Source organism: Limulus polyphemus, unplaced genomic scaffold, assembly GCF_000517525.1.
Source record: "Limulus polyphemus unplaced genomic scaffold, Limulus_polyphemus-2.1.2 Scaffold149, whole genome shotgun sequence".
Taxonomy (NCBI): domain Eukaryota; kingdom Metazoa; phylum Arthropoda; class Merostomata; order Xiphosura; family Limulidae; genus Limulus; species Limulus polyphemus.
In genome coordinates this window covers 887962-903353 of record NW_013665759.1, presented here as the reverse complement: position 1 = coordinate 903353, position 15392 = coordinate 887962, and the positions used below count along the sequence as shown (strand labels likewise).

Below are 15392 nucleotides of genomic sequence, written 5' to 3'. Positions count from 1 at the left end.
AAGCTACACAATGGGCTATCTGTGCTCTGCCCACCACGGGTATCGAAACCCGGATTCTAGCGTTGTAAGTCCGCAGACATACCGCTGTGCCACTCACTTGTATACCGTTCGACATGTACTAATATACTTCTCGTTATTGTACAATAAATAATTTTAAAAACAATTCACCACTAAATACACTGGTATGTATTATCATTGTATTTGCAGTTACCTTTATGTTGTTTTCATTTCAGAAGGAAACGAACAGTGTACTTTAAATACTAACTTGAAAAAGAAATTTCATGGATTACGTCAACTTACAGTATAATGTTATTTAAGTCACGTGTTCACTGATGTTGAGTTCCTATAGAGGTAAATGCATAAAATTACTTAACGTATCACTAAATGCAGTGTTCCACAATATTAACCTGGTCTCTCGTCAAATAAGTATTGAAATTTGGCGGTAAAAATTGATATAAACCAAGTTCTTATTATTGATTCATTAGCAAGCGAAACGTAATTAATTTGGAATTACCCTGAAATATTCTAAAATTCAGAGATTACTTGTAACTAAGATAATATGTGAACTGAAGTAGACGTTAGAAGTTTTTAGAAATAGTAATAGTATGCAACATTGTTATTTCATGGATATTCTAGGCATTGTAGATATGTTAGAGATTAGACTTAAATGGACTTCTCCTGCATAAGACCTCAGTATAGATGTCGAAATGTCGTTCCCCTCTACTAGAACCAGGCAGATGTAGTCCATTTAAACCAAATCTCTATCCATTATATGACATTGTTAGTTCTTGGAAAATAAGCAGTTGGAATTTTGTGAATAACATGAATAAATGGAAAAGTTGTTATATTGATGTCGTGTTGATTTGTTGAAACGCTGGTTGTGAAAGTACAGCCTACTTGCATTTGTTTATATTGAAAATAATTGCAGAAAAGGCCAACAGGAGACAGAAGAAAACTGATACAGTGACGCATTGCCTTCTGACAGTTGATAAACACTCTAGTGATAAAAACTTAGCAACAGGGAGAAACAGAGGTGGAATTGACTACGTCTACTGATTAAAGTCTGTTTACCAAACCGCTTTTCAATGTCATTAAATCCATTTAATGATGTCAGTTAGACATTTAACTGATCAGAACTAATTATGCAAGCTCAATTTGTAATGGTAGTCAGAAAGAATTCCGATTTACCGGTAATTCCTGGTAGTTACTTCTGTCACAAACGTAGCTCTGGTTAAAGGTGAGATAGCTTACTGTGTGAAGTGTGTGACTTTACAAGACCGTTGCCTCCTAGTGAGACATTCTTCTCCTCAACAAAGTGGTATTTATAATTATTTTGCTGGTTTTCACGAATTTAATATTTCGAGTTTGAAAATTATATTATTAAAAAGAAAACCTTCCCTGTGTAAATAGTAATTAACTTGACAATCGTTTGTTTGTTATTAAGCACAAAGCTACAGAATGAGCTGTCTATGTTGAGCCTACTGAAACTCGACTTTTAGTGTTATAAGCCATCAGATATGCTGCTGAGCCACCTGGTGGCGATTTTATAATTAGTAAAATATATATATACCACAAGCCCTTGAATTATAACTACGGCCTATCATGCCATTCAGTCATTTCTAGAAAAAGGTGCACTAAAAATTAGCAAGAGCAGAATACTGAGGTATGCTTATCAACTGAAGTATTCATGCAAAGATATTTTTAAATTGAAAATGTACTGTGCTTCTTTAAAAAGACGAAGCCATTATTGAATCTAAGTACTGTGTAATCTTTTTGCTAATATGGCTTTTGCCAAAGAAAATAAAATTATAGCATTGTATTATTGTTCTACTCATAATTGCATGTCTCTTCTAATTTATACATCGAAAGCTTACGTTTTGAAAATTTCTAGAAGAGGAAAATTAACATTCTACTCAATCATAAATATACTGTATACTTCTATTTGCATACTTAATTACAGTTAAGTTTAAATCAATGAATCAGAGTGGAAATACATAACGGTGTTGTTATTCCATAACCATTTCCCTGAACAAAAGACATAGTTACAATGACATGTCAGTTTCACTGGAAACCATGGGGAAGTTTTGGGACATCACAATTCAATCACAGAAAATGTATTACCAAGCTAACGCTATAATTCCTCAGATAAATAAATCCCTTTATAAACTAAGATAAGAAAGGTATTTAGTTTTACATCTAAATTACTGTACCATCGAGAGTAAGAGGGTTGGAAGAGAAATATTCTGTATCCTTACGACATTGGTCTAAAAATGATTTAAAGCCCAAGAGCATGCAAGGAACTCACATGGCAGGATGTTAATCCATCGGTTCTTAGATCGATTTTCTTGTAATTCTGCTGCAGTCTGAGGACACTTTTTACTTTTGTGATTCAACTCCTATGGAAAATATATATATATTGGTCATTAAGACTTCATTTTATACGTTACATTTTAACTTATTTTTGAAACTTAAATCAACATATACATTTTTCAATTTTGTAAAATTACCTTTTAGATTTTCTAACACCTGAATTAATTCAATTTTTGTTTTGAGAGCGAAATTTACCTTCAAACCTCCCAATATTAAAACTTTTTCGTTAGAATGTTGTACTTATTGTAAAATGCAAAATTACACATTTATAAGAAAACGAATAAACACTAAAAACGATTCAAGGCACTAATAGCTTTGGCCATGTTAGCAATAGTTTTAACTATGTGCTTAACGCATATTCAACATTCTATATCAGGTATTTGCTTAGAGACTTAGTAGACATAATTAACAATTGTGTTGTCTTTATCAAATTAGTTGAAAAATGAAAGCAAAACATAATGATAATTTTTACGTTTAACATCCACTTTACTATATGTCAACAGACAGCTAGAAACTAAAGATTCCTTGACTTCTGTGTGTTTATGTCAAGCTATACATATATTGTGAAAAAATATATATACTGAAATACGTACATCAAATTCTTTGGAGAATTTGAGAGCTGAATCAGAGATCATTTCTTCATAATGTTTGTTAAAGTCCGCTATTTTCACTGACCTGAGAAAGAAATAGGTTTTTATTTAATATTAGAAGAAGCTATTCCAATAGAGAGTAGTTTAATATCTTGCTACAAACGTGTTACACGCTAAACACGGAACTGTTACATAAATTGCATAAACACAAACTACATGTCTCCAGATCATAAGACCGTCTGAATTTTAATTATATCTTAAAAGATGAATTATTTCAATTCATATTGTATATTGTTTGTTTCACCAAAGAACTTCCCGTAGCAGGAAGGTTTAGATTAAAATAAAACTATTTCGTTGTGAAGATTTAATTTATGTATAATCAGTTTGAAGTTCTAAACTGAGCAGTATAAGACAATAATCAGAACTATTTCAAAAGGAAACTGAATAATGGCTTTACATAACCAGTCAAAAAACTGAAGCTGATAACCCTCGGGAATAGCTCCCCCCCCCAAAAGAGACAATTTGGGCTACATGGATTTCATAAGAACCCTAATATTGAGCTTTTATGGGGGCGGCTATGGTGAGTAAATTCTTTACACAGATAAGTTCATAAACGACAAATGAAGCGTACTGTGAAAGTAACCTTCCGACCTTTCAAACAATTAGAGATTTAGAATATTATTATTATTGATTGCTGGTATCAGTATGTTGACTTGCATAAGAATAGCTCAGAAAAACTCATACTGCACCTCTTGTATCTTTTGAAACTTGCTTTAGTTCAAAACTTCTAAAATGTCTTCCATATAATAAATAAAATCTCATCCACAGTGTTAAGGCGAAACAATTTTACTATTGTTTTAAATCATAAGTTCAACTACAAGGATTATGTTCTATAACATACACATCTAAATAAAAAATATTTTTATCTATCTGTGATCTATATATCAAATAAAAATAGCACATTCAATCAACATTTAAAAACAGATACTTGTTGTGTTTGTAACTAACATTCCATACAACATTTAAATCGGTATTTTATACATATTCATCTATTTGTTTTCTTATTAATAATTATAAAGAACCTGATTTTAGCTAGAAATTTATGTCAAGCAATTTATTTTCTGGTAATGATTGTTAGTATTTGCGTAGAGTCATGTTTTTTTTTTTTTGGTAATTATTAACTAGTGTTCGTTAGAAAACTGTACTGGGAAGAATTGAATGGTTATATATTTAAATGGGAAGAATTGAATGGTTGTATACTTAACACGAGTAACTTATAGTTATTGTTATTTTTAACGATGTTCAGCTGTAAGTCTGAAAACTTATAATGCTAAAATTCGGGTTTCGATACTCGAGGTGGACATATTACAGATAGCTCAATATTTAGTTTCCTTCTTAACAATAAACAAACTTTACTCACCTGGTTTTTACATCAAAAGACAGAGCAATTGAGTTCGCAGCGGACTGTTGCTTTTCCTTCCATGGTGGTGAGGGACTATAAGACAGGAGAAAGTACGGAACTGTTACATAATTTGCATAAACACAAACTACATGTCTTCAGATCATAAGACCGACTGAATTTTTATTATATCTTAAAAGATGAATTATTTCAATTCATATTGTATATTGTTTGTTTCACCAAAGAACTTCTCGTAGCAGGAAGGTTTAGATTAAAATAATACTATTTCGTTGTAACACTAGAGGGAAGGCAGCTAGTCATCACCACCCACCGCCAACTCTTGGGCTACTCTTTTACCAACGAATAGTGGGATTGTCCGTCACATTATAACGCCCCCACGGCTGAAAGGGCGAACATGTTTGGTGTGACAGGGATTCGAACCCGCGACCCTCAGATTGCGAGTTGAGCGCCCTAACCACCTGGCCATGCCGGGCCAAAGATATAAGAAACAAAATAAGTAACATTCTTGGAACATATGTAAAGAAAACAAAGCAAATTTCAACTCAACCTTTCATGTGGATTGTTAGTGTATGTTTCGTACAGTAAACCTGAAGAACCAAGCGTACACAGACAACGCATGTAGCCTAAAGAGCCTGCTGAATAAGCTACAATCAATAATCATTTGTTCTACAAATATCTTTTCTCTTTCATACGTTTGAATGCTTTGATACTCCAGAATATAAGCTGTGTTAAGGAATAGGAAGTTTACAAGAATTCACAGACTAGCATCCACGATTAAGAAATGTAACCGATGTAATGAAGTGAAAGGAATTCTCTCAGTTTATTATGTTATGTAGTGTAAATCCTGTGAATGTGAAACAGAAACAATGAAACACGGATAAAAGGTTTCTAATACTTAGTAGCTTATTGTTTCCTAGAAGCAATGCTTTGTTCCTAAGGTTGTGAAGCCTTAACTTAGTAGCTAATTGTTTCCTAGAAGCAATGTTTTGTCCCTAACGTTGTGAAGCCTTAACAACGAAAGTGAAAATCTTACTTCTTATTATTTGGAATTGCACGGTTAAGTAGCTCCAAATCTCTTGGTGTTTCTTGAACCACTCGAAAGAGCCTCCTAAGCCTAGTATTGGCAGTAAAGGTTACTGTAGTTATCCCTGTTGCTAAACGATGAACTTTCGTGGGAAACCTGATAAAGAGATCTTCTAAGCTCTCCAAATAAAATTTTGTGAAAGCTGTTTTTATTCATATTAATTAAGTTTCAGGACTAGATAAAAATTGAATCTTTTATAAAGATGTATATTTATATACATATATATAATACACACACACATACAGGGAGAGAACGAATGTCTTTAATTGTGATGCAGAGAATCGCAAAATAATTCTTACTGATTCCATATCATGACTTTTGAAAGGCGTCTAAGTGTTTGGTTATCACGAAAAGTACATGCTTCGGTTTTTCATAAGATAATATCATGCAGACACATGGGAATCTATTTATACCACTGAGCCCTTTTGTCACTATAACCCTTAAACACTAACAAGTAAAAATTACCATAACATGTCACGAAAAGGTATGTTACTTGTAGGCTCATCCAGGAAGAAACGAGCTTCATTCATTGATTTTTTAATGTTTTACCATATGAAAATAAGTGCACGTAGTACACATACTTTCGTCACATAGTATTTATTACTTCGGCAACATTTCATCTATACCACATGTATGTATATTCTTATATATGAAAAATAACAATAACAGATGTACTACATTGTCCATGTTTCAATTGTTACCGTGAAACAAACTTCACTTCTTCAAAAAATATTAGTTTTCTAATTCTAGCAGTAATATGTATAACGTTACTTAAAATGTTTCTTTACATCGTACTTCGTTGTAATAAGTGGTTTATTTATTTTACAGTTATAGTTTTTTTATCTTTAAATCCTTGAGATTACTATTCATACTTACAAGTATCCTTTTCTATACAAAAGACACAGCCCGGTACCAATGAAAATAATCAAGACCATCAGTGTCAGGCCTATTGTAGCCGCGTTGGACTTCTTAGCTTCTGATTCAGGTGATGCTACACCAAAAAAATCAAGATAAAAAAGGAGAAAATTAACTATTTACAAGTGACATTAAAACAGTCAAATTCATATCGGGAGCAAGCTATAAGAGTACGAATGAAAACAAACAAACTTTTAGGATGAAACATCAAAAAAATAACCAGCTTTTTCTTATCTATATAAGTATAACAGTACTGTCTGTTGTATTTCCATGTAGCTACTTCGCAGGGTGTGGATAAATCTTCACCAAAATTGGTATGGAGGTTTATTGGGTCCATGAAAATATATATACACATTTTCAGTTTTGCATTTTGAGGTTTTTATGGACGTTTTTGCGCTTTCGAGTTTTTTACCACTACTTCGCCCCCTGTTGATGGATCTTTACCAGGTTTGGCATGAAGATTTGATGGGTCCTTGGGGAGATACATAAAAATACTCAATTTCACATTTTGTGTTTTGCAGTTTTTATGGGCGTTTTTTACAATTACATATAAGGGAAGCAACTTTTCATGTCTTAAGATAACCTTTCATTAATCATGAATTTACATAACTTTCGTCCAGGGGACGGGTACTCCAGCTAGTATATACATACACTGCCATTAATTGTGAAATAATATTAAATATCTTTTTATTGTTGAAGATGAAAACGCTGTAAATATCAACATCTGAATTCAAGTGTAATAACCAGACTTTGAGCATTTTTTCCCATCTTCACATCATTTTAGCCTAATTTTATTATTTTTAGAGCGCTATTTCTACTTCAATATTTTATTATAAAAAAACTAACAATAAATAATAATAATAACCTTCGATCAATGTAAGCTATGTACCCAGTGAGAAACTAAAAATCAACTATATTATTCTTACATATCGACTTATAAATATTAGAATGCATTGTCTCATTTGCTAACGATATTTTCGGCAGTAAGTCATATAATATCTCACGGGGTTCGGTCAGTTAGTCCTAATTGCAAAATCTAAGCTAAAAATGCAAATCAATATTTATGCTAAAAATATAACAATAAACGATAATTTAGAATGAAATAAAACTAAGTAGTTAGTAATTTAACCAATTTTATTAATGAAAGGAACAATATAGTTAGAGATTTGTTGATTCTCTCACATTAACAAAGCCTATTATACACGCTGTTTAGGTAGTGGTAAATAAAACTAATTTAACCAATTTTATTAATGAAAGGAACAATATAGTTAGAGATTTGTTGATTCTCTCACATTAACAAAGCCTATTATACACGTTGTTTAGGTAGTGGTAAATAAAACGTGGTTTTATCTCAAATTATTTGGTCATTTATTTGATAAATATCAATGTATTATTGACAATTAGGCTAGTAACAGTTTGTTAGATTACAATATTAAAGAAGTAAAATGCGTGTAATTAATAAATATGTTGTCGAAAAAGTGATTATACACTTTTCTATAGTTTTAGAAAAGAACAGATATTATTCTTGTGCTTAGGACACTTATTAACAACCACTGAATTGCAGTACAATTAGGGTTAATTAAAATTATTAATAAAATATGAAGCTGGTTGACGACTAATACACCGACTTCTTAAGCATGATGATTCTAATTAAACATTTCGCCGATTTAATAGGCAAGTTTTTTCCACTGTTGAAGCTATAAGTTTTTATTATCAGTGAATTAAATCTTTATATATATATATATAAATGTTCGACTGACCAAAGTAAACTTGAAATATAACTCACCTGTTTGAATAAAAAGAGGATAGGTCTCAGAGTATCCCTTCCGAGTATAACCTCTCAATTTGATCCTATAATAGTATAGATGTTTTTTATATCTTGTTGACAAGAAAAAAAACATTCTTTAAAGACTTCCAAGAAAATTTGTCATTTCAGTATTTAGTTATAGACTTATATACAAAAAAATTCTTCTTGAAAATAGATGTAATAAAACTTACGTTATTTGTGATTCAAACGAAATATTGGTAGAAATTTAATTAAATTTTTTTTAAACTTATCTTTAGTTTGAAACGATTAGTTAGGATCAGATATTCGAAGCACATGTACAAACTAGCTAGTAAAAACGTTGTTTGTTCCACATCTATAAACCACATTTTGAAACTAATATTGAGAATTACTTGAGTGTATACAAATTTCACATACGTATTTACAAAGTATTTTAAGCAACTGAAATAGCTAATGTAATTTGATTAAGTATTACCAAAGATAGTTCTATATGAAAGTTCTCCCAGTGAGACAGTAGTAAGTTTACAGACGTACAACGCTAACATCAGGTGTTTGATTCTCCGCGATGGACACAGCAGAGAGCTCAATGTGGTCTTATTCCAAAACAAACAAACAAATAAATCTATATGGAATTGAAATTTTTAACCTGAACATCACCTTATGCGCACGTGGGTTACTTGAAACTTCAGGAAGCCCTAATCCACTTGTGGCACCATGAAGTCACTCCTGCCTACATTCAATCCCTCGTGCACTCTATGACAGTGCGATTTTAAGCAGTTATCAAGGCCAGATGGGGGAACAATCAAATATCAAAACAAGAAACATGCTCCGTGACCACTTTATGTCAATTACATTAGTGGCGTTATCTTTACATCTAAATTTTCTTATTCAGAGAACATTTTCGTAACTGCCAAGTATTTGTTGATTATCTGCTGTGATACATTTGTCTCGGTTGGTTTGTTAAGAAAGATGCATATATATACGTGTTTGGATGACTGAAATATGAGCCAGCTTACACCGTATATTGTTCATATCCGTTTAATACTAGTTATGAAACTATCACAATACACAATCTCGTAATAAATTACAGAAACCAAGAAAAGTGTGAAAAAATTGGTTGATGGAATAATTATGATTTTTTACTTAAGTATTGTGATTAAAATGAAAGCGATTTTAATTTGATGTTTTTTGAATGAAAGGTTTAATTGAAATAGGTTTTCCCGTTGGTTATTATCGAATTTTTTCTGCCGAATAGAAACAGAGTCTGACTAGGAATGAATCAAATGAAATTTAATGTCCTCACATCTTTCTCATTGGCTTATGTTTATATATTTATTGGTCGTCAGATAATTTCACTCATTTGGAGGAGAAGTAAGGTTGAGTTCCTTAAGCTTCCTGTAATTAGATTCTTAGTGTATTTAACTTGTTATAACTTTAAGACAAACAATCTACTTGTCTAAGTCAAGACGGTTTCTCAGAAAAGAGTTTAGATCATGTTGAATTACCCAATAAGGTGTTTTATGTTAAGATTTAAATGATAAAATAGGGCATAGTCAAAACTCATGAAATGATTTTTTTAAAGTGAAAATAACAGTTTTCTAGTAAATATATTTGTAAGAGTGAAATTCACTGAAACTTTCCGTGGATTTGTTTTATTGGTTTCAATAACTGTTTTGGTTTCTTTTAAACATATCTTGACAAAATGTTTTCACTTGCACAGTTATCTTCTAGGTACTCGGCATTATTAGGAATAAAAGGATTATTAATATTTATTTCGTCTTTCTCGTATTTTCTAGTTAAGGATTCTAAGAAACTTATGCTTGTTATACGGGACGCAAAGCCATAGTTTTCTCTTTGTGCTCTCTAAGGTGGAACTAATTTTAGTGAAAGAGTGCCTGGCATTTTCCAGGAAGATTGTCTCATCAAAACATATTTTATGAAATAAGGCTACACTCAGACTAAAACATCAAAAATAGTAAGAATTAGTTTTGCCTGAAGTCCTTAAGTATGTGTGGGGGGTGAGATGGTGGGGTGGGTGGTTTAAACAGAACTTAACCCCAGGAAAGTTTTAAAACAATTCAGCTTAGGTTTTAGATGAAATTCACCTTAATAGTAAACACTCATTTCATGGTACAGTTAGCGTTATCATGCTATCACACTCTACTGGAATCATGCACATGTTTATATATCCTTCATTCACGTGTTAACTTCTGCCTTCATTTATGTTTTAATATACTAATGTCTGCCTTAAATCTTAATGAAAAAACACCAACAACCACAACCTTTATCTTGAGCAAATATATACTTCCATTTCTTTATCTTCATCAGATTTCGTAACTAATGTATAAAAGTCACTGCTAAAGTTTGCAAAGTGTTAGAAACAGTTTATTTGTTTGTTTAAATTTCATAGAAAACTACTCAAAGTTATATGCGCACGCCGTCCATAAATTAAAAGTGCTAGACTAGAGGGAAGGCAGCTAGTCAACACCACCCATCGCTAACTGTTGGCTGCTCTTGACCAACAAAAATGATATTGACTGTTACATTTTAACGCCCCTTAGGCTAAAGGGGCGAGTATTTTCGTTGACAAGCATGCGACCCACAGATTGCGAGTCGAGCGCACTAACCACCAAATTGGAAACAGCATATATAGGCTCGTATTGATTTCTTCTAAAATGATGTCCCCCAATGCAGACTTACAACGCTAGAAACCGGGTTTCGATACCCGTGGTTGACAGAGCACAGATAGCCCATTGTGTAGCTTTGTGCTTAACTCAAACCAAACTGTATCTAAAATGATGGTATATTAGTTATTAAACACGGAAAAGTGCTTAACTCTTACTCCGAAATTTATTCGAACGATGTATATGTTTTTATTCGTATCTGAAGTCGTATGAAACTAGTATAATATTTTTGAGGTTTAGAGATGTAACGAAGTGACACAGATAATAGCTTTAAACACATCGTTATTAATTAGCCTAATAAACATTTCTATTTCAAGTTGTACATATACAAAGAAACTCGTTTAAAGAGTAGTTTTAGTACACTGCACACATTTATCTTTACCTATTAGTCATATAATTATTCCAATAAAAATGCAGCTAAGTTTCAAACATCGAAAAACGACTTTTTTGTGTCTACTTCAGGACTATATGTACCTACCCATAATTTGTCCCAGGTTGGAGAGGACCGTTGCAGTAAATAGTTTCCTCTTTCTGGAAACAATCAGTTTCAGTTCCCAGCAGACACGTTTTTCCCAAAACTCCATCCTGTACAAAAGTTGAACACATAAGTCCTCCATCTTTGGAATATTCAGAAGATTCTGTAAAGAAGGTAACCAGTATTTATACTTTTGGGATATTTAATACTTGACAGAAACATACTTTTACAGTTCCTAGCTGACATATCTGTTTCTGTGTTTTTCATTATCAGTAATCATCAAGAGTAATTATTAGGCAATGTTAAAAACATGGTAAGTTAATTTAAACTAACGTGTGTTTGCTGCTACAAGCATATCGCATTGTTTCTCTATAATTATATATCTTTAGTTAACTTCAATCAATGTAAAATTATTGTCGTTTTCATAATACAGTACTCTGACATGAATTAGAGACAATGTCTACGTTACAAATATATTAGTTTAGCTAAATGGTATACACCGATAACACAGTCTAATTAGATATGATGATATTTTTGGATAATTGTAGATTTAAATAACCATCCATGCACCAACCATTAAATGGGTTCCAAGGCACCGGCGTAGCCTGGTACATTCCCTCTTTAGACAAGTGTCTCTGCTTCCATGTTGGTAAGGAACTCCTGTTGTCAGTTAGGTCACTCAAAGGTTCTCCTAGATTAAACAGAAATGACTTATTTATTTAGGACGAAACATAACATAATTCAGCATAGGGTTATCAACTGAGTCAAGTAAAATAGGCCTACAGACCCCTATTTTGGCTCCATGTCTACAGTACTTGTTAATTTTAGTAGAGTCATTACAGGGATTTGTAGCTTGAGAAAATAGTGTAGACATTATTTTCAGCCTTGTTTGTTTACCTAACTTTGGAATCCCTAGTTGTAGGCTTGAAAATATAATATTTGCATTTTGATTTAACTTGTTTCTGTTCATAGTTGACAATCCCTATTTCCCCTTTTTAAGTTAACAATTTTTTACTAATCTTGTTTCTTAAGTTTTTATGTCTGTTTATGGAGAATAAATTTTAAGCTACATAAATGCATATGCGTTCAGTTCAATGTTAGGCGTTTTTCAACAGTTTACTGCTGCATTGGCTTTTCTTCCATCCAACCATCACACTGAACTTATTCAAAATAAATAACAAATGTACAACAAAGAATAAACACATGTACTGGTATACAGCTGCAACAAACAAAATGTAAAGTTGTTCTCAAAGGGTCCTTTTGAAGGCAAATATTGTATCATCACAGATCGAATAATCGGCTTCCATCGATGTCACAGTGTAATGTAACAAAAGACGAGCAGCAGTAAATCAATCTTATCAGAATGGAATAATGTTTCTTCTAAGATGATACAGCACAGATTAATGCAATGTAAGCAGACTCAGTAACATGCTTACCTTGTTCGGTCTAAATGGCGCATATCAGTATTTATTATCACTGCATATAGCACTATTTCATATAGCTATTGTTATTTTTTAGTAGTTGATGTTAAGGTAGCGCTTGTAAATGTCAATAATTGGTGTCTTACATTAAGTATGTCGCTGTTGTCAATCTTGCATGCATTATTGTGTCGCCTTAGTCTAGCAAACACTTGTGCACAGCAGGCTGTTGAATGACATATATATATAATACACACTCACGACTTCAGCTAAGTATGAGAAACAGTGGAAATAATCGCAATCGTCGTCTGAGTAGGGAAATCTACTATGGTAATCGTTCACTTAAAAACTTGTTGGAATATTGTCGCGGAAATCCACGTAGAGACAGCAAACTCGAGTAAAGATGAACAATAGCGATTCGAGTAACGATATGGAAGGAACCTTTCATGTGGCAGTTTCCAATTAATGTGCTAGAAAATGCACGAGTTGTAGTTTCCAACTGACGCGCACGCTAGGAAAACACTGGATTTTTTGATGGCGGAAAGTGAAGGACTTAGAAAAGTTTCGCAGCACGACAAAATTAAAGAGATGGAATTAAGTTTAAAACTACTCTCTCAGTTTTTGAAAAATTCCTGTGTGATCCCACATTACAGTAGACATCACTTGCAATAAGTTTATAGTAGAGTCATAACAGGGATTTGTAGTTTGAGCAAACTGTCAACAGTATATCTCCAACCTTGCTTGCTTACTTTTTTTACGATCCCTATTTGTAGATTTTAAATTTTAAATTTTTAATTATCTTGTATGTTGGCTTTGTTAATGCACATCAATGGGTAAATATATGCTGAGTGTAAGACACAAGCTCCATTAAGCAGCCTTTTCAAATAAAACAAAGACATCTAAAATATAGCTTTAAATATAGCTTTGGTCCGTTTAAAGTAATTATTTACTGAGTCATGTGGCTTTGTACCTGAGATTTCGTGTAAACACATGTCGAGTACAAAGGCTGCCGCTGATAGGAACATCACAACTATTACGTGTTTATAGCCACGTAAATATACCTTCAATGAAAAATAATCAATTTTTAAATAGGTCATTGGCAGCGTTCTATATAGTATATCTGTCTAGGTTTTGGAGCACAATACCCAGCCGATTTTACTATAGGCTTGTGAAACAAAAATATTAATAATAATATGAACAAATGGGCAAATTTTGATTTTGTCTACAATCGTGAAATCACTTATTTTGCTTAATATCAATGTTTGGGTGGTCTTAACTATTGGAAAAGTAGATTTTGAGTGTAGTTTCAAGAATAAATCTGCTTTTTAAGGTGGTTTTTGCCGGAATGTTTTATTACAGTTTTGAGCAAATTCATGTGCGATCCCTATTATGAACCACTATAGTGGTTCATGATATATACATATACAAAGAAAACTACATATAATATAACGCACTTACACAGAGAAACTACATATAATATAGTGTATATACACATAAAAACTATTTATGATATAGTGTATATACATATATAAACTATCTATAATATATCGCACAGACACAGATCAACTACATATAATATAGCGTATATACACATAGAAACCATTTATAATATAACTCACATACACAGAGAAACTATTTAAAATATATCGTCTATATACCGAAAAACACATAGTGGCATTCATTTTAGCTACTAATAGAGATACTTAAATAGACTACCTTGAGATATTCCTGTACCATGTTCTTTTTCTCATTTAGTTTTATCATAGTTATTATTTAATTATTATAGGTTTAAGTTGCGAATATTTGACAGAAAATAATCAAGATATATCACTTCCAACTTCTTATTTTATATTCTATATTTATTATTTACTACAAATAATTTGATAACTGCCAATGCCTTACAACCCATTACGTTTACACTAAACATGAAAACACGAGACATTTCTATAAACTGAATTATTGTGGTTCTTTCAGTAGATAAATAGAAGCTGTATAAATAAAGATTCTGTTGGATGTGAGCTTAAACATACGTTACAAGTCTATTATAAACTCTTACATTGGTTCTTAATTCAACAACATCAAAAAATATCAAAATAATTACACCTAATTATACAATTACGTAAAGCACATAACCTAGCTAAATTATGATTAAAACCATTAAAATCATGTGATAACAGATGTTGTTGTTTTTTTTATAATCCTCTTTTAAGTAGCCCAATAAGGATTTAAAGTCAAAGATATATTTTCTGCTCTATCATTTAAATACCACAAGTGACTGTCTTTGAGACCTTTCATTGGATACCAGGACTCATCAACTAGAATAAACTGTAGCAACAAAAACGTGTATCCGAAATTAACACCAGTGCAACTGATATACTGTAGAGGCGTTGATATCTACGCTGTCGAAGTCAATGAGGCTTTTAAGGCTTAACAAAAGTGATTTGTAGCACACAGGAAATGGTTCTTAAAGGTTATTTTAAATGTATAGCAGAGACGGCTGGTATGAGTATTAAAAACTTTAATTAAAATAATGTACAAGAACAACGTCTCGACCTTTTAAGGTCATCTTAGGTTAACCTGAAGATGACCTAAGAAGGTCGAAACGTTGTTCTTGTACATTATTTTAATTAAAGTTTTTAATACCCATACC

At 32.1% G+C, this 15392-nt stretch overlaps 1 protein-coding gene across 3 annotated transcripts in view; it reads right to left on the bottom strand.

The window, feature by feature from the left end:
- LOC106475792 (tyrosine-protein phosphatase 10D-like) overlaps nucleotides 1–15392 on the bottom strand; it is a 90613-nt gene that overhangs the window by 20113 nt on the left and 55108 nt on the right. For 2 of the 3 annotated variants that reach the window (XM_022380936.1, XM_022380943.1), the window contains 8 exons: nucleotides 11899–12015; nucleotides 11328–11487; nucleotides 8166–8230; nucleotides 6341–6455; nucleotides 5414–5560; nucleotides 4381–4455; nucleotides 2964–3045; nucleotides 2306–2396 (listed from right to left, as the gene is read on the bottom strand). In XM_022380936.1, coding sequence (XP_022236644.1) covers nucleotides 2306–2396; nucleotides 2964–3045; nucleotides 4381–4455; nucleotides 5414–5560; nucleotides 6341–6455; nucleotides 8166–8230; nucleotides 11328–11487; nucleotides 11899–12015 — 852 coding nt within the window. The remainder of the gene's footprint in view (nucleotides 1–2305; nucleotides 2397–2963; nucleotides 3046–4380; nucleotides 4456–5413; nucleotides 5561–6340; nucleotides 6456–8165; nucleotides 8231–11327; nucleotides 11488–11898; nucleotides 12016–15392) is intronic. The other variant, XM_013936472.2, reaches the window with a different exon arrangement.